This window comes from Chiroxiphia lanceolata, chromosome 8 (genome assembly GCF_009829145.1).
Source record: "Chiroxiphia lanceolata isolate bChiLan1 chromosome 8, bChiLan1.pri, whole genome shotgun sequence".
NCBI lineage: Eukaryota > Metazoa > Chordata > Aves > Passeriformes > Pipridae > Chiroxiphia > Chiroxiphia lanceolata.
The window spans coordinates 14419079-14437443 of NC_045644.1; the positions used below are offsets into that span (position 1 = coordinate 14419079).

General features: G+C 59.9%; 1 protein-coding gene and 1 pseudogene across 2 annotated transcripts; one reads left to right on the forward strand and one right to left on the reverse strand.

Annotated features, from left to right (window-relative positions):
- The first annotated feature begins 43 nt into the window (after positions 1 to 43).
- On the forward strand, positions 44 to 6518 carry HPS6 (HPS6 biogenesis of lysosomal organelles complex 2 subunit 3). Of its 2 annotated transcripts, none has more exons than XM_032695692.1 (2): positions 44 to 338; positions 584 to 6518. In XM_032695692.1, the coding sequence occupies exon 2, from the start codon at positions 599 to 601 to the stop codon at positions 3047 to 3049; it is 2451 nt and encodes an 816-aa protein (XP_032551583.1). In that variant the 5' UTR covers positions 44 to 338; positions 584 to 598; the 3' UTR covers positions 3050 to 6518. The 2 variants fall into 2 exon arrangements, with proteins under 2 accessions (XP_032551583.1, XP_032551584.1); XM_032695693.1 differs by having other exon boundaries at positions 44 to 315.
- On the reverse strand, positions 6418 to 17112 carry LOC116790593 (annotated as a pseudogene).
- Between the last annotated feature and the right edge of the window lie 1253 nt (positions 17113 to 18365).

Below are 18365 nucleotides of genomic sequence, written 5' to 3' on the forward strand. Positions count from 1 at the left end.
GCCCGCCGGTCCCGCCGCGCGGCCGCGGCTCCCGTGGGCGGGGGTGGCGGCGGGGAGGCTCCTCCCCGGGCCGGCCGGGGCCCTCGGCTCGCCCCGCGGGGACTGGCGAGCCCGCCCCGCGGCAACAAATGACCCCTCAGCCCACGGGACAGCCCCGGGACGTGACCCCGCCGCCCTCCCCGTACCGGCGGCGGAAGTAGGCGAGGGGCGGCCCGGGGCGGCGCGGCCCCACCCGGAAACCCGCGGCCCCGTGACTGCGCAGCGCCGAGCGGAGCCGCCGCCAGCCCGGCCCCGGCCAGGGGCACCCCGGCCCCGGTAGGCAGCCGCCGCCGCGGCAGGTGGGTCCCGGCGGGAGGGGGTCCCCCGGGAGATCGGTGGGTGTTCGGAGAGCTGGGGGTGCGGCCGGTCCCCGGGGGGTTGGTGCCCGCGGAACCGGTTCACCGCGGGGGGAAGGCGCCCGAGGGGTCCCTGGGAGCCTGCAGGGAGCCTGGAGTGTGGAGCTGCGGGTGGGCTCCGTGCGGGGACCGGGCGGCAGCAGGGGCTCCGTGCCCCGGCTCACCCTGGTGCACGCTCTCGGTGACAGGGCGGGCGCCCCAGGATGAAGCGCGCCGGGACGCTGCGGCAGGTCTCCGACTTGAGCGACTTCAGCCGAGGCCACTGGCTGCGGGAGCTGCTGTGCCGCGGAGAAGAGCCTTGCCATGTCCAGCCCAGCCCCGACGGGCAGCACCTCCTGGTCCTGGAGAAAAGCGGGCCGCCCCCCACGCCCCGGGTGGTGGCCTTCCAGCGCCACAGCATCGCTGGAACCGACCTGGAGAGGAACTGGCAGCCGCCCCAGCCAGCCCTTGTGGGACTGCTCTTCCTGCAGAGCCCTGTGGTACTGGACTCCTGGGTACTGGCCATGGTGTGGGAACACGGCCGGACCGAGGTCTGGCACTTTGTGGTGGCCGTGGGCTGGCAGCTGCTGCAGACACTGGAGCTCTGCCAGGGTGCCCGGGCACGAATTGTCTCCGTGTGCAGCCAGGGAGCCAGCTTGGTGTGGTGTGAGGAGAGGCCGCCCCTGGGTGCCCACTCGGACATGAGCAAGTGTGCCTTCAGATTCTGTGTCTGTGCCCGTGCTCTGGAGGTGGGGGAACAAGGTGTGAGGCTGGGCACCGTGAGGATGGTCCTGCACAACAGCCCTGAGTACCAGGTCCTGGCCTCCCCTCAGCACATCTTCCTGGTGCCTTCTGCTGCCAGCTTTGCCACCACTTCCAAATTCCTCCTCATCTGGCATCCTGAGACAGCAAAGCTCACCATCACAGCCCCCTCTGCAGGCTTCATCCACAGCAAGGTGCTGCACTCCAGCAGCGAGTCAGACTTCAGAAAACTCTTGCTGGGTTCCGTGGGCCTTCTCTCAGGTTTTACACCCCTGGACATTCACACATCTGCTGTGTCTAACAGTGGGGGTCTGCTGCTGGTGAGCACAAAGGGTGCTGTGAACATGGTGGAGCCAGATGGGACACAGAGGCATGTCTTTGACCTGGAGGTGGGCTCCCTGGCCCAGGGGAGTCCTGTCCGGCTAAAGACCTTTGGCAGCATCCTGGCCTGTGTGCTGGCTGGAGTCCTCTACCTTGTCGACCAGAACAGTGGAAGGCTCATAGAAAAAGAAGTACTGAGCATGAAAGAGGTGCATTTCCTGGAGTCCCCAGGAGAGGAGGACGGTATCCAGCTCCTCACTCAAGCTGGCATCTATAGCTTTTGTTTCTCCAAACGTGAAGATAGCAGCAGACCTGAACCATGCCTGGTGGAGATGGTGTTTGAGGAGGCCTGCAGATACTACCAGAGGAGAAGCCTCAGCAGCTCCAAGCTGACAGTGGAGAAGTTGAAGAAAGGTGGTGCATTCCAGGCTCCTGTGGCCCTGGCTGCCATCCTGCAGCACAGCCTCCACCAGAAACAGAAGCCAGCTCAAGGCCTACAAGACACTTATGCCAAGCTGCTGAGCACAATGAGCCTGGAGCTGCAGAGCTACATGAGCCTGGAGCTCCTCAAGACCTGTGTGGTGTGTGCCCCAGAGAGTGAGGTGGAAAGCTACTGCAAGGAACTGGTGGAGCAGGAGGTCAGCCGCATTCTGCACTCTGACATGGACAAGGACAATTTGGCCTACCTCAACTCTGTCTTTGCCTCTTTCCCCAAGGCTGCCTGGAAGGCCACAAGGAGCTGCCTGCAGCTGCAGCAGAATGGAGAGGGCCTCTTGGTAGCCAGGGCCACCCCAGAGGTGTGGAAGAAGGTTCTGGGAGGGCCACAGCTGGACGACGTGGGTCAGAATGGGATGGTCCCACTCTTTGAGCTCATCTGCGCTTCCTTCCTGAGGTTCAAACCCAAGTGGTTGCCCAGTTTTGTGGAGCTGACCCAGCAGTACCTTAGCATGTCTTGGGCATACAGCAGCAAGGAGGGCCCAGAGGGCCGGGTGCCGCTGTACAAGAGAGCACTGGGAGTACTGGCCCGGAAGAACAAACACAGTGAGGGAGACAATGAGATGGAGCTGGAACTGCTGCTCTGCAGCAAGAGGCCTAAGGCTGTGCTACAAGCTCTACACCTTCTTATCCGTCTGAAGCGGTGGCAGCGGGTGGTGGAGGTGGCAGAGAAGTTCTCCAAACTCAGTCCCTTGCTTAACAAGGAGATATTCACCACACTGCTGGCTGAGTTTGCCCAGCACCGGGAGCTGGACCCATATCTGGACAGGCTGTGGCCACTGTGCCCTGCTGAGCTCACTGCCTCAGACATCCTCACCGTGGTCCTGCAGCACCTCCCTCACTCCCAGGAGGACCCAGTGCCTTTTTCCAGCGAGGGGAACCAGCTGACTGTGGGCTTGCTTAAGCCACTGCTGCAAAGGGTTGCGCAGCGTCCCAGTGTCCACGAGATGTACTTGGATGCCTTGCAGAGTCCCACCTTCCCCCCTCCTACCCCACCCCGAGAGCACAAAGTCCCCTCAGCAGCCGATGATGTCCCTCAGCCACCGATAGCAAGGACTTCCTCACCCTCGGCACTGATACGGGATGACAGTGTGTGACGGAGGGAAGGACACGTGATCCCAAGCCTTGGGTGCACGAGGAAGGGAAAGCCACATGCACCCCAGGAAATCCTACCCTGTGTGGCAGTATGGAAGCCTGCTCCTTTCTGAAGCCTCCCTGTAGCAGCATCTCAAAGAGCCTGTTGGGTGGCTGGGGTTGAGGGATCTCCTCTGAGCCAGGGCAGGCTTTCTGGCTATTCCTATCAAGTGCAATTGTGTGTGCCCAGTGGAGGAGCAAATGCCAGGTGCATTTGCAGATGAAAATGCTGGTTGCACTACAGGACTACAGAACTGCTCCCTGCCCAAAGCACTTTGTTTTCAGTTTGCTTGGCTCCTTTATATATCCACTTCTACTTCCCTGATCCTGTAGGACTAGTGGTGGAGTGATGGGCAGGGACACACACAGTCTTCCCATTCTCTGCTCAGTGAGTTGGGTGGTGCCTCTAAGTTCTGCCTGTGAGAAACGGGCCATGTTTCTTGCAGTGGGGTCACCAAGTCCTGCTTCTTTGGGCTCAGTCAGATGCTAAATGCCAGTGTGGCACTGGAGGTCCCAGCACACGTGCTGGCAGCTGCAGCACTCTGCATGCTGTCTCACCACAGTTCCTCTGGGATCAATCCTGTAGCTGTGACTGATTGCAGCTACTTAGCTGAAGAGAGCAGCCTAATTCCCTTATCTCTCTATCCCAGACAGTACCCAAACTCTCTTCTGAGCTGAGAAGCTGGCAGCAGCCTGTGTGAGCTTGGGGCTGGCCCTGCCTCTCCCTTTCCTTTGTGGAAGCTTAGATTATGCTGCAGGACACCCAGGCCCTCTGTTCCCATCTCCTCTACCTTTGCCCTTTGCACACAAAGGGGCTTTGTCAGGGTTGTCTGGCTCATATTGTGCCTCTGTTTGCAAAGTCGGTGTAACTTGAGAGCAGTTGTGCAGGAAGATCCAGGTTCCAGCCTCACTCTGATACCCTCTGCCTGGCCCCCTCCACCAGGAGGGAGACCCTAACTATGGCTTTGCCCCTGCATTTTGGGCTGTGGTGTAAAGGAGCTGTCTCTTGCCTTGTTGGGCTGGGGGAGATTCACCTGCATTAGTCCTCTTGAGAGTGGTCTGAAGTGTGGAAGACAGACTCCTTTTAAAAATAAAGGTTCCTAAAGCAGTGCTGAGGTGGTGGTGGATGTTGTGAGGGTGCACACCCTCGGGAGGAGGGCGGTTGTGTTTTGCTTCTGGTGAAAAGTGGACAACCTCACTGGTACTGCCCAGCATGGCTCACTGCTGGTACAGCTGCGTTCAGAGAGCGTGCCCAGACAGCCCATTCCCTCAGCTACTTACCATGGCTATGAAGCCATGGAGGCAGGAGTCTGCACAGGCAGGCAGAAGTGTGTATGCTGCAGAGAAGGCCCATCCATGCAGTGCACAGCTGTGGCTGGGCCCAAGACAGAGTTGAGGAAGGGGGGGATCTTTTCCTCAAGAGCTGCAACTTGTACATTTTTTTTAAAAACTAGCAATGGGAAGTACTTTTCTGGCCCAGCAGGAGCCTGCTGCCAGGCACTCAGTGTCAGAGCTGCTGTTGGAGAGATCCTGGTTTGTGAAACCACTGTAAAGATGCGGCAGGGCCTCCCCCAGACAAGGGCTTGGCTGCAGAAAGTCCCTGTGGTGGAAAAAGGTCTGGCAAAGAGGAAGAGGAACTGCTGCAACGGTTGCCTAGAGGCTGGCTGGCTATTGATGAGACCTTTCTTGTTAGGAAGGGGGTGCTGTGGCCATGGGATGCTGCCAGTTTCCTTCCCACACAAGGAAGCCACCTGATTCTGGCAGCTGCTGCTCACATGAGCAAGGGAGCCTGGCCTGAAAGGAGAGCTGGCAGCAGCCACTGTGGGCTGTCCCTGGCTCCTCTCCAAGCAGCTGCTGGCTCTGCCTGACGCTGCTCTCACCCACCTCCCAGGGCTGCTCAGGAGGAGGACGATGGACGGACCTAGAGCCCTTTCGGAGCCATTGCTCCAAGGACAAGGATGCTGCCCTGGGGCAGCACTGAATGGAGAGCTGCTGAGAGCAAGCCCCACACCTTGGCAAAGGCTGTGCAGTAACTGGGGGGGAGATCTTCATTGCCAAGGCTGGGTTTGGATGCAGGTGGTCATAGTAGCACAGCTGCCTTCCAGCACTAGGTCTGCAGAGAAGAAAAGGCAGATCAGGGAAGGAGCAATGCCTGTAAACCCAGCAAGAGGAAACTGAAGCCAGCAGCCATCCTGTGTGGGCTGATGTCCCCGAGGCACAGCAAGGGAAGAGGAAGCGGGGAACGCTGTGTGGTAGGGACACCCTGAGGCTTGGGGAAAGAGACCTTCACATGCAGGCCCTAGACAGGCAGGAAGCAGTCAGAATTTGGGAGCCTGAGGGTTCAGGGTAGGGGAGAGCAAGAGACAAAACTGAGCTGAATGCTTTCCAAGAAATGCTGGAAATCCTCAAGGACCAGAAAGGGTAGACATCCCTATGGGGAGCAGTGACCAAACCACTCCAAAGAACAAGATTTAGCTGAGTAATAGGCAAGCACAGGGCTCTCTCTGCGGTCAGATGGGTGCGGGGGGGAGATAGCAGGAGGTAAGGCCCGTGCAGCTTCAGATAACACCCAAAGGAAAAAACAGCGATTAGGAGATCTGAAGGCAAATAGAAAAAGCAATAAAGCAGATGCATGTAGCAGAGGGTGAGCTGGCCAGCCTGGCCCTCTCACTCTGCTCCAGAGAAACTTAGACTTTACAACAAAGGAAATGAGTCAAGCTGTTCACGCATATTCCCTGTGCCTGACATGGCTTTCGGGATGGTCCCTGTGCTTGCACGAAGGAGCAGCACAAAGCAACACCTGCACTCACCCCAAAGCTGCAGACCAAGTCACTCTTGGCTTATCTGTGCATGCAGCTCTCGCCGTGCAGAGCATGGGATGTGCAGGAGTGGACACGGGAAGTCCCCATGCCCCAATACCTAACGGAAGGACATGTGGGCTGCAGGCACCCCGTAAACTAACTGGAAACGCACAGATTATACATACCAGGGTTGCCAGAGGGAAGTGCTTCATGTCTTGGGAACAGCTTGGGGTGGCACCTCATGGACAGGAGGCTCTTGGTGTGGCTTTTCCCAGGAAAGGACCTGACACCCAGCCAGCCCCAAGTGAAAAGGGCTGCCCGGGGAGGGGAATGTCATCCAGCCCTGGTGATGCTGAGCAATGGTCCTGTATCAGCCCATGGGCTGGCTGTGGGCAGAGCACGCTTGGGAACCCCAGAAAGAGGCCTCTGGTCCCAAGCACAGCCCCAGCTTGTGCCAGCAGTGGAGAACCCTCCCTGTCCCTACCCCTGTGTCCTTCACAGCCAGACCTGAGGAGTGCAGCCACATCCTGCAGTGCACACAAACATCCCATTTATTGTTTGACACCAAAAATCACAGCCTTGAAAAGAAGCAGGCTCCCTGTAAAAATAAATAGTCACATTTTTCAAGTCAGGGGTCCTTTCCATTTCTTCCTCCATCTGTGGGCGACAGGGGCTAATGCCTTGTGGATGGCCTGGGGATTATGTAGTAGTTGAATGCAGGTGGCCTGCAAAACCAAGGTCACTTACATCACCCCCAGCCACAGAAGGGAACAAGGGACAGCCCAGGATGCACTAGGATGGCCAAATATCATCCCACTCCTATCACCCAGTCCCACAGGAAAGAGGCTATGGGGACAGCCTCCCCAAACCCACCAGCCTGGGAGACTGGGAGCAGCAGCACCTCCAAACTTAGGAGTGTGGGAAGATGATGGGGGAACCCCAGAACTGTGTGCACTGCAAAGGTCCCACCCTCAAAGCTTTCCCCTGGTACCAGCACCCTCCTTGGCCTGCACTCACTCACCCTGTTCCCCACCTCACCCACCTCTCTTTGTGCCCTGTCCCCCTTCATACCACAGGATCTGCCCCCCATCCCACACAGGACCTGGCAGTGCAAATAGCTTACATCTCAAATTCTTCGTTCCTGAGGGGAGAAAAAAGAGAGGACAGTGTCAGTGGAGCAAGACTCTTGGGACAACCCAGCATCTCCTGGTGGGACAACGTCTCCCCCAGGTCACAGAAGAACATGGAGAGTTCAGGGTGCTCTGGTCCCCTCCATCCTGGATGCCTGACCTGAACACAGAGCATGGGCTCCTACAGCCCCCCTGAATGTTGCTGCCCCTAGAGCCTCCCTGCTCCTTCCCTGGGCAGGCAGAGTGGGCCCCACACTCACCAGTTCAGCAGCACACAGTTCCCCCGTGCCAGAATTTCAGTTCCCCCAAGTTTCCCAGGCAGCTGAGCCTGTGTCTCCAGCCAGCTCAGTGCAGAACGGGGGCTGGGGAGCCCCAAGCACACTGGCTGCACTGCAGGGCCAAGATGTAGCCCTCAGGAGTTGGAAAGCCAACTGGAAACTGCTCACTACCCTCAGGGGTCAGCAGTGGAGTGGCAGTGGAGCTGCTGGTCAGAGGGTCCCAGAGGGCTGGGGGGCAGCCCTGGGACACGGGTGGCCACAGGTGTGTGAGCAAGCACTGCACCCTCGTGGCAAGGACACCATCCATGCAGCACATTGCATTCTGCACAGCATGAAGCTGAGCTCCTGTTTGGGGGCCCCAGCACAAAAATGGTGCAAAACAGAGCCAGGCAGGTGATGGACCCTCAAGCCAGGCTGGGGCTGCAGCCCTGCCAGCTCCTTCCTCCAAGGGGAGCTGGATGCACTTTCATCTGCCCAAAGAAGAGGTTCAGAGCTGGCAGGGCCAGGCTCTTTTCCAGAACATCTCCACCCTCAGAGGCTGAGGGTCCCAAGCCAGCCCATGTTACTTTAGGATCAACCCCACAGGCTACCATGAGGCACATGAAGGGACAGCTGGCAGTGCACGAGGGGACCCCAGACCCAGTTTGGCCATAGGGGGTGGGGCTGCTCCTCACCTGTACACATCAGCAATGTCCATGCGGCGGTAAAACTTGGCGAGTCTGACAGCCAGGATGATGCTGGGCAGCAGGAACAATGTGCACCAGCCCAGGCTGAACCAGAAGGCATTCTGGGGGGTTGGGAGGAGAGTCATTAGGGCTAGACAGCAGCTGGGAGAATATGTTTTGCTCTCAGAGCTCCCCGATGACCACCCACTCCTTCTCACAGCTTGCTCTTAGCCACAGCAATCCGCTGGGGAGAAGCTGAGCCCTGCTTCCTGTGCATCCCTCATCCTTCCCTGCATCCCTCATCCTGTGCATGATGAAAACAAGGGGACCTCACAGCCACCCCACACACACGTTTCACTCCACACGCCGCTGCCCCACTCACCACAGAGTCCATGATGTAGTCGCAGCCAATGACCTCCACATTATCCAGGGTCTGAGCTATGGGTTTGCAGCGTGCCACATCTTCTGTCAGCTGGACACATGGGTGGGGACAGGACATGTCAGCACCCTGCAGCTCATCCTCCCCTTCCCTCCACCCCACCAAGGAAGGCTCAACTCACCCTGCTCTTGGCCCATGAGATGTAGGTCTCAAAGAAATGCAACAGCTGCTCCAGGAAGGCCCACGTCTCCTGGTGGGGGGAAGCACAGAGTGGAGATGCTGGACCACCATCCCTCTCCATGGCCCATGTCCCCTCCATGTCGGATGAGGCTCTCAGACCACTTCAACCCAGCAGCAATGGGACTGCATGCTTCACCCCACCCCAGCCCCTTGCTGGGGGTGCCATAAGGGGCAGGGGCAACCCAGGGTGCAGGAAACCCCAGGGAAGACAACAGGGCAGGACAAGCAGCCAGACATTGCTTGGCATCCCTGTGCAGAGGGAGGTCTTGGCGTGGGGGTGCAATCACATCCCCACGGTGTGGCCCAGGAGCAGGACAAGGCAAGCTCACATTCTTGATGATGTTAGGAGTCTCCGTTTCCAGGAACTTCTGGGTTGTGTTGGCTTTGTCCAGCGCAGTTCTTGTCTCTCCCTGGGGCGAAAGGTGCTCTCAGCAGTGTGATGGAAGTGGGGTCCCTACCCTGCACAGCACTCCCTGGGGCACAGCCTCTCTGAGCTGTGGTGTTCCCAGCAGTCACACACTGGTAGTGCCCGAGTACTTCAGGTGAAGAGAGCCTGTGCCTGGCAGGGTCCATGACATGGGCCCCCTCCCTCTGCCCCATGAGCAGCCCCTGCAGCGCATGCCTGGGGAGTCCCACAGCAGCCACCAGCCCCCTAGACTGCAGGTTACCCCCACCATCTCTGCTGTGGGACCTCAAGGGCGCTTTGCAGGGTGCCCTGGACTGGGGTGCACTCAGGAGGTCCCCTTGTGCAGCTTACCTCGAGCTGGGCAGCCCCACTCTGCACTGAGTGGATGTTCTTCTTCAGGCTTTGCTGGGGACCAAGAGAGGGAGGTCAGAGGTGTGGACCTCACAACTCAGACAAGACCATGCCAGCAGGCTCCAAGCTCTAGGGAAGCCCACACCAGCACCCCCAGGACCTCCCTCAGCATCGCTCACCAGTGGTCCAGAGAAGTTCGCCTGCATCTCCTTGTCCATCTCCCTCAGTTTACGAGCCTCATCTTCCAGGTCCGTTTTCACATCTACGTCCTGGAGAAGCTACAGTCAGCAGTGCCCCCGGCACAAGGTCCGGGCCCCACCATAGCCAGCTGATGGGCCTGGCTGGGGAGCTGGACGAGGGTGAAGGGCATCACCTCCTCTCAACACCCAGGCAGGGACAGAGAGCCCCACAGCCAGTGGCTTTGAGGACAGGGTGGCCATGGCCCTGGAGTGCCATGGTCTCTCACCGTTTTTTCTGCCAGCTGCTCCAACTCTGTGGCCAGATCCAGGAGACTTCCCTGGGTTATGTTCTGATCCAGCTGGAAAAGACAGAGACAAAGCCATGAGAATGGGGCTCCTGTACACCATCCTTGTGGGGCAGAGTGGAGTCAGGGCCTTCCGGGTAGAGGATGTGCTTGGTTGCCAAATGGGGTGACATCGATGAGAGCCTGCAGTAGGATTACCACAGCGGCAAAGGGTAGGTGACAGTGGACATCCTCAACCCACATCCAAACCCCCCCCATCCCAACACCAGGCTGCCCTCAGCCCACCTGCTCCAGGGTGAGGGTGAAGTCAGGGGGCTGCCCAGCCTGAATGGCATGCAGCAGCATGTCTTCCTGTGTCTGGTTGAGCAGGGAGATGGGGCTCAGGGTGATGTTCATCTCCTTGAAAGCCATGGAGATCTCTCCTGTGTACTGCCAGAGCAAAGGGGGCCATATGGAGCATGTGCTGGCCCCTCACTGTCCCCTCAGCTCTGTGCCCCCATCCCTGCCTTCCAGACCTGGCACCCCCAGGCTCACCTGGCTGATATTCAAGAGCTCATCCAGGGACACACGCTGGTCCAAGTGCAGAGTTTTCCACAGAGAAGCATCTTGCTGGCATTGCCTGCAGGATGGGGGCGTGGGCTGAAAACAGGGCAGGCAAAGGCTACCCCCTCCCAGGAGTATGTCCTCACCTGTGCAGGTAGGTCACACCTTGGTCCTTCCCTGGCATCAGTGCCTGCCCACAGCCACAGCAGGTAGGGCAAACTGCCTCCCTCCTGGAGAGCATCTGAGGGCATTGAGTAGCTATACCCTTCCCCAAAGACACTGTGCCAGGACTGGGACCCACCTGTATATCTCTGAGAAGTTTGTTGTGTCACCCTCCTGGCCCAGCAGCTCTGAGAGGTTGAAGCCAGGGATCAGGCCAGGAGTGTCCAGGAGCTAAGAGCAAGAGAAGAGATGGAAAAACTAGACACAGTGCAAGGCAGAACACCTCAGAAGGATATCCCAAATGGCCAGTGCTGCCACAGCTCCACCAGCAGCCCTCGGAAAGGCAGCAGTAGCTCTGGGCAGGAGTGTCTCCCCACAGGGAGCTCACCTGGAAGAGCTGCTGGTTGCGCCAGGACTCGCAGAATAACATGTAGACATTCCCCCCCACCACGAAGATGATCATCACCAGCAGCATCAGCAGCCAGGAGAAGATGAAGCTGAAGCCGACCCCTCTGCCGGGACAGAAATGCTGTCAAAACCTGTGGCCCTGTGCCCCAGTGCTGATGCTGGCATTGCCCCCAGCTCACAAAGCCCAGGGGCTGCACAACCCTTGCCCCCCACAATTCCAGGAATGCCGTCATTCCTCCAAGCACGTCTCCATTCTGCCTTCAGCCCCCAGAGTACAACCTGGAGCTTGGATTCCAGAATAGCTTCCCACAGCTTTGCAAGCCAGCACTCCCCTGCAGAGCCGCAGGACCACACACACACTGCCAGCCCCCACCAGCACGGTGCAAACAGGCTCCCCTCGAACGCCTCTCACCAACACCATGTTTTACCTTCACATTTACCGCTGCATGGGGAGTTGCCATGGGGTGGGCCATTAATATAATGGGACTGCAGTAACATGATGATTTAGGAGCTTGAGCATTCCCAGACCAGCCCTGCCCACCCAACCCACCGCTCCCACACACATCCTCAGCAACAAAGGGAGTCTCACGCCATGAAGAAGTTCCCGCCAGCATTGGAGAGGCCACTGCGCTTTGTGGGCAGCACGCCTTCCTTCAGCCCCAGGGGCCCCAGTAGCAGCCCAAAAATGTTGCAGAGGACCACCAGCAGCACTGTGCAGCATAGGAGGGCACACACAATCAACCTGGGGCAAGACAAAGAGCATGAGTTAGACAGAAGGATCTGGGACCTTGAACAGCACCCAACAGTCCACTGGCTGCTTTCCTGGGGATGAAAAAGGCCCCAGGCACTCCAGCAGTGAAGGGGCACAGGCGGCTGCAAGGTACAGCTCTGACTACCCTGCACCCTCAGCTCCACCACCCAGTGAGCTTCCACCTCCAGGAGATCAGGATCAGGAACCTGAGCCTCTCTGGACAACAGAGCTGGGGATGCAGCAGCCCCTCACCTACCTGAGCCCATCCCAGGTGATGATCGGCCCCCTGTACTCCTCCAGCACCAACGTGGCATTGCCCACAAAGGCCCCAACTTTCTCCTCCACATCCGGGAATGGCAACTGTTCCTGCAAGCTTCTGATCTCCTGCCTGATGAAGCCCAGCTGGTCCTGTGTTTCTGCAGGGGACAGGGACAGGTTGGCACTGCAAGCTGCTACCCAGGTCCTGCAGGGCAGTGGAGACCAGGAGAGGATGGGATAGGGACAATCATGGCCAAAGATGGCATTGGCACAATGGAACCTGGGGACAGCCAGGGTTGCAAGCAGTAGGTTGGCAGCAGGTAAAGTCCACCAGGCAGGGGTGGGTTGAAAAGGGAGGAGGGAGTCTTGGGAGAGGAGAAGTTGGCACACTGCACACAAAGCCCTGCTTACTTGCCACCACATCCTGGGCCTGCTCTTGCACCTTCTCAGAGATCGTGTTCAGCGTTCTGTTAACCTGCAGCAAGGGAGCACAGCATACAGTTCACACCCTTGCCCTCAACCCAGGGCTGAGCAGCACATCCTCTTGGCCTCAGATCCCAGTGCACAGGATAGCCAGGACCCCCAGAGCACCCAGTCCACCCCACCAGTGCACAGGGGTGGTAGGGATAGTGAACAGACCTCTAGCCAGCCCTTCCCTCCATGTCACAGCAATGAACTCCCCACGGGGCTTTTCCCAAGCCACTTCTGTCAGCACAGCCCCAGCAGTGCTGCGAGCACCCAGCCCAGAGCTGTCTCTAAGGGACACCTCTTACCTTCTCTAAATCAGTCGCTATGCTGGAGCGAGAGACATCACGCAGTGCCTCCAGCTGCTGCTGCACACTGGGGATCTGCAGGGAAGAGCCTGGGGTGAGAGGGCCACAGGGAGGCTGGAGAAGGGGCTACGGGGCCCCCTCACACCCGCACCTCGCCCCTCCTCACCGTGCCTGTAGTTGGCAGTGAAGGCGAGGCCATTGAGAGACACGCTGTTGCAGGGGGAGCCACAGCGCTGCACGGGTCTGGTGAGGCTGTCCCGCAGGCTGTCCAGCCGCTGCCCGAATTTGGCTCTGGCAGCTCCTCAAGGTCTGAGCGACTGGTGGGTGATGTCGTAGAAGGTGGCCTCCAGCTTCTCCATCCCTGGGGAGACAGCAGAGGACTCAGGGCCTATCCTGCCAGTATGGCAGGGACTTATTCTCACCAAGCTGAACCTCAGGGACCCATAAAAAATGCAACATAGGGGCACCCCCAAAGTCCCAGCACTTGCCCCGGGTGAGACTGGGAGTCAGATGGATCCTGCTCCCTGGGAGCCTTACCCAAACATGCCTGCCCCTAACCCCAGCCTCGTCAGCCCCAGCATCCCCAACTCCCCTGTCAGCCTCCGAGGGTTGTGCCATTACCTTGCAAGAGGCTCTGAGAGAGATCCCAGAGCCCCGTCCGTGCTGTCCTGATGCTGATGTTGATCATGCTGCCCAGGTTTGGGCCCAATGTCTGCAGAGATGGGAAGAGGTGGTGTCACTCACAGGACCTCCCATGTGCAAGAAAGCTGGTGAAAAACACTGATCCCTTCCCAGCACCTCAGCCCTCACCCACCCCTCAGGTGGGTGTCAGAGGGGACACCCCCACCCTGCCACCACCTGCATCCCTTCCCAGAGAGGAGCCTGAACGGGGAAAAAGGCAGCGGCTGGAGCAGAGGCTGAAGCCTGAGGAGCCCCCAGGACCTTTAATCCCTTTGGACACCCCCTAAGAACCAGCCCAGTGACCCCCAGGGTCAGCAACCATCCATAGGACGCAAGGCAAACCCACACAATACCCCCCACTGGCCCAAGAACCCCCAGCCATGGATCACGCTCACCACAGGGGCACCCCCAGCCCCGCCCACCACACACACTCAACCTGGAGGCTGCTGTTGACATGGCCCAGGCGGCGCATCACTGCTGTCGATGTATAAAAATCAACTTGCTGTAGGGATAGAGATTTGGTGTCAGTGTGGGTGGGGACCCTTCCCTCCCTCCAGCCCTATGCTGCCCTTCCCCAGGGGGCTATTTAGGCTGCTCCCTACACCTGGCCCCTTGCACACCCATCAGGCACCCCCAGCCGTGGCGGGGGGGCCCAGGCATGCCTGGGGAATGGAGGCCACGTAGGTGCGGATGTTGTCCAGCGTGTTGTTCACATTAGGGAAGGTGCTGTTCACGGCCTGGGAGAAGCGGGCGTTGCTGATGAAGGCACAGACACCACCAGCCCTAAAAGGGAAGGGCGGCAGGGTCAGTGCACGGGGAAACTTAATCCTGATGCTCTCCTCCCAGTACCTTCCAAATCCACCCACACCGACCCCAGCCTGCAGGGTCTGGAGCACGCCAGTGAACCCCCCCTTCCAGTGCATCCCAGCAAGTGCCCTGCACAGAGCTAAGGGACCAGAGAAGAGGGACTCAGGAAACTGAGGCACGGGGGAGCCCAGTACCCAGTGCACCTCCAGTTCCCCGTGGCGAAGCTGTCTGGAAAGGTTTGTGCCCTGCCAATGAGCAGCCCCCCGGGGCCAGCTTCCCACCACTGCCGCTTCCTCTCCTTTGTCCCGCCGTGCCAGGATCTACTCGTGTGAACAATGGCAGTTTCCTGGCACGGCTGCTGAGCGCCGGCGTTTCCACCCACCCCTGGGTCCCATCCGGAGCTTCCCGGCCAGAGTACTCACAGGAGGAAAGCGGTGACCAGCAGGACGGAGACCCAGAGCGCCCAGCGCCGGCAGCCCATCCCTGGCTTCTGCTTCTGGTACATGCGGCCCCCGCAGTTCCCGCAGCAGCGGCAGCAGCAGAAGCAGCATCCCACCAGTGGCACGAAGATGATGAAGAGGACTCCAATGCCACACAGACCAGAAACCCAGCTCGTACAGCAGCAGCTGGGATAAGAAGAATGAGAGGCAGCATAACACTGGTGCTCCTGAAGACTCCTCAGCTCTGAGGGTCCTGTCCAAACCCCACAGGGCAGAATGGGTCCCCTCAGGGGGCTGCATATCTCCCCTTGGCTGTATGGCATCCAGGGCTCAGCCTCAGAGCAGCACCTATTAGCATCCCCCAGTCCATGGTGGTCTGGGGCTGCCAGACATCTGCCCTGGCTGCCTGCTCACCTCCTTGATATCCTCCTGGTTGAATTCGCTCTGAGACTGCCCAAAATCAATCATTTCTGGGAATAAGAAACAGAGAGGGCTGTGAGCAGGTGCTAGGCCCTGGGGGGCTCTCCAGGCAGGCCCCACACCTCTGCTCATCTCAGAGATGGACTCCCAGACCAGGCATCACCTGTGGCTCAGACCAGCTGTGAGTACCTGCATGTTTCTCCTTTCCAGTTGCCATCCCCAGCCCACATGCTGAACAGCATTTCTGCATCTGGGAAAAGTGCTGCCAGCCCCCCAAACTCTCAGGTTTCCACAGAACAAGGGGTCCTCAGCCCACTGGGCATCAGGGGCACTGCCCTGGGCTGTCCTCCTGCAACCCAGCCCCAGGGGAAATGCCCGAGGGCACTGCCTGCGTGGGATAGGTGCAGGGGCCAGTCCCCCTGACGTGCTGTCTCTTTCATTCCCCGGGGCTTGCCCTGCCCATGGCCCATGGCCTCATTACAAGCCATGATGACAGCAGGGTGCCATTTATTGTACCCTGGTATCTGTGTGACATGAACAAGGCCACAAGGCCATTGAGGAGTTTGCCAGCCGCACCTTTGCCTGCAAGTTGATAGTGGCAAGTTCAGGGCAGAGCTGTGCCAGCGACACTCCCTGTCCCCTCAGATGTGGAGGAGCAAGAGCAAGCTCTGGCAAGCTGGGCAGTGCGCAGGGAGTGCCCGCAGAGCTGCTGTGCGGGCACTGGCCTGGGACACACTGCTTTTGGTGGCCAGCAAGCACAGAGAACTGCAAGTCAGAACAAGGACTCTGCAGGCAGAGTGGGCCTTTTCCTCTGCACTTTTGTTGGGGCCCTAGGATTAAAAATACCTGTAGTGAGGATAGGCAGGAGTCTGCAGGTGAGACTACCACCAATGCCTGTCTTGAGGTCCAGCTGAGAAAGTCCCAGTGACAGTCATGATGGGATATGGGCAGGACACAGATAGCAATCCTTGGGGACCCCACTCTGATTCCCCCAGCCATACCCCTCCTTACCCAGTACCCCAGTGTTAAAATGCTGGATGGACAGTCACCAGTGCAGGAAGGCTCAGGCTCAACTGGGACTGGGAAGCTCAAAGCGGCCCCTCACCCCCTTGCCAGCCCCCCGCTTTCGTGCACCCACCTACGGGCAGGGGATTGGGCTGCACCAGCCTCAGGAAGCCGTGTGCCATTGTCAGCAGCCCCGGTGTGTTGCTCCTTGGTGCCTCAAGGCCAGGGCCGTAAGTAGGCTGTGGGATGTTCCCCAGCTCCATTGCAGCAGCTCCGGTGGACGCCTGGGCACAGAGAGGAGCTGTCGGTGTCGTCGGGGCACAGGACCACCCAGCCTGCCCTGCCTCCAACCAGGAAATACAGAGAGAAAAATCAGGCACCTGCCAGCTCCTGCCCGGAAGGAACAAGCTGTGGGAGAGCACCAAGTAGTGATGGGGAGTCCTGGGAACAGGGGGGTGGGAAGCCAGGCAGGAGGTGCCCGCGAGGGACCAGGGGGGCTGTGGGGGATGAAGAGGAGCACTCACCCCGTCCTCTGGCACCACTGTGCGTCCACAGCTGCTGCAGGGCCCAGCCACACAGTGCCAGCGCCCAGGTTTGTGGTTTGTTTAAGTATCAGCGGTGATTGCTGACAAGGTGTTTGCCGGGAAAGGCGGCGATACCGGGATCGCCCCACCCTGCCCACTATACCTCTTGGCACCCGGCCACCTCGGGCGCCTCTCCGTAGCGGGTCACCACCGACGCGTCCCGACCCAGGCACCAGAGAGAGCCCGTCTCCTCACCCTGCGCAGAGCTCCCATGCTCTTGCTGGTTTCCTGCTGCCCCGACCCATGAGCTAGGTGGCCCGGGGTGATCCATCCCATACCATGCCCACACCACCTGCATCCCTTCGGGATGGGGTGCATTGAGCCGGCCACGGTTTCGGCACAAACCAGCTCTAGCCACAGAACCAGGTTTTGCATCTAAAAACCTTCCGAAGCGGGGCACTGCGGCAAACCTGGCGTTCTCCAAACGCGCCCCGGTCCCCCTAAGTGGGGGACAAGTCTCAGAGGCCCCCTGACGGGGTTCGTCCTCCAAGGCTGGGAGCCTGCCTGGCTCCATCCACGCTCCCCGCAGAGCTTTTCCACGCCGCGGGGGCCACGGGTGACTCTACCCCTGCCCCCGCCCCGTGGTTCTCAACCCCCGCTCCGCCGCCGGGACTCTGGGAGCCGCAAATGGGGTCAGGAGCGGGGAGGGGCCGGGGGTCGCTCCCGGTTGTGCCGCGGACGCACCAGGCGGGCGCGGGGCAGGTGCCCCGGAGGTCGCGTCCCTGCGGGGGGCGGCGGCGGGCGGAGGTGCCCGCTCGGCACAGCTCGGCACAGTCCGCACCGAGCCCGCAGCGCGGGCGGCCCCGGCACGGGCGAGCAGGGCTGGACAGAGCCGCCCCTTCCGCCCCGGCCCCCCGGGGTCTGTCCGGGGCGTGCGGCCGCCTCGGCCCCCACCTCTGCCGGGGAGGGGCCCCCCCCCCCCGCCTCGCCCCGCCCCGTCGCGCGGCACCTTGGTACCCCTCCTGAACCCCGCTCCTGGCCCCATTCCACCCTGACATCCTGCATCTGCCCTGGAGACCCCCGTCCCTGTCCCATCTGGGAGAGCCCGCCACCGCCAGGCCCTATGCCCGTGCCCAGGTGATGCTCCCTCCTTGCCCAAGAGACCCAGCGCTCGCCCCACACTGTCAGACCCAGTGCTGGCCCCTCTGGCAGCCCACCCCGCCACAGCCCCCTTGACCAGAGCTGCTCTTCCTGCTGCCCAGCTTTTTCCTATGCCAGCCCTCAGCCGTGCCTGTACCCCCCTCCCCTCACCTCCCACCCCCGGGCAGCTGGAGCCCCCAGCATGGTCTTTGGCCCCTGCTCCGTGTCCCTGCATGGGGCACCATGAGCTTTTGGACAGGCACCAGTGGGGAGTCAGGGTGAACTGTGCCCGAACGTCCTTTGCATAGTGGGCTTCCCGGCGCCTCAAGCACCCACGGCTTGCTCACTGTCATCTCCTAGTTACTGCTTAACTTTCCTTGGCACGAGCAGGCATCACTGCACTCTGAGACCTGGGGCAAAAGTGTCACGGGGAGGAGGGCAGCCTTGCTTCAGGGTTTCTTCCTGGTCTGGCCCATACGGGGTGCTGGGGTGCCATTTGGAACCCTCTGGCTCAGTACTGGCACAGGGGCAGGGCAGCAGAGGACATAGATGCATCCCGCCAAAGAAGATAAAAAGCAGGAGCTAACAAGTTTCTCACAGCGTCTGATGTGGGGAGGGAGGTTTGGGGGCTTC

Bases quoted from the DNA above. Each gene is read 5' to 3' on its own strand.
- HPS6 (XM_032695692.1), top strand. From the start codon at position 599: ATGAAGCGCGCCGGGACGCTGCGGCAGGTCTCCGACTTGAGCGACTTC.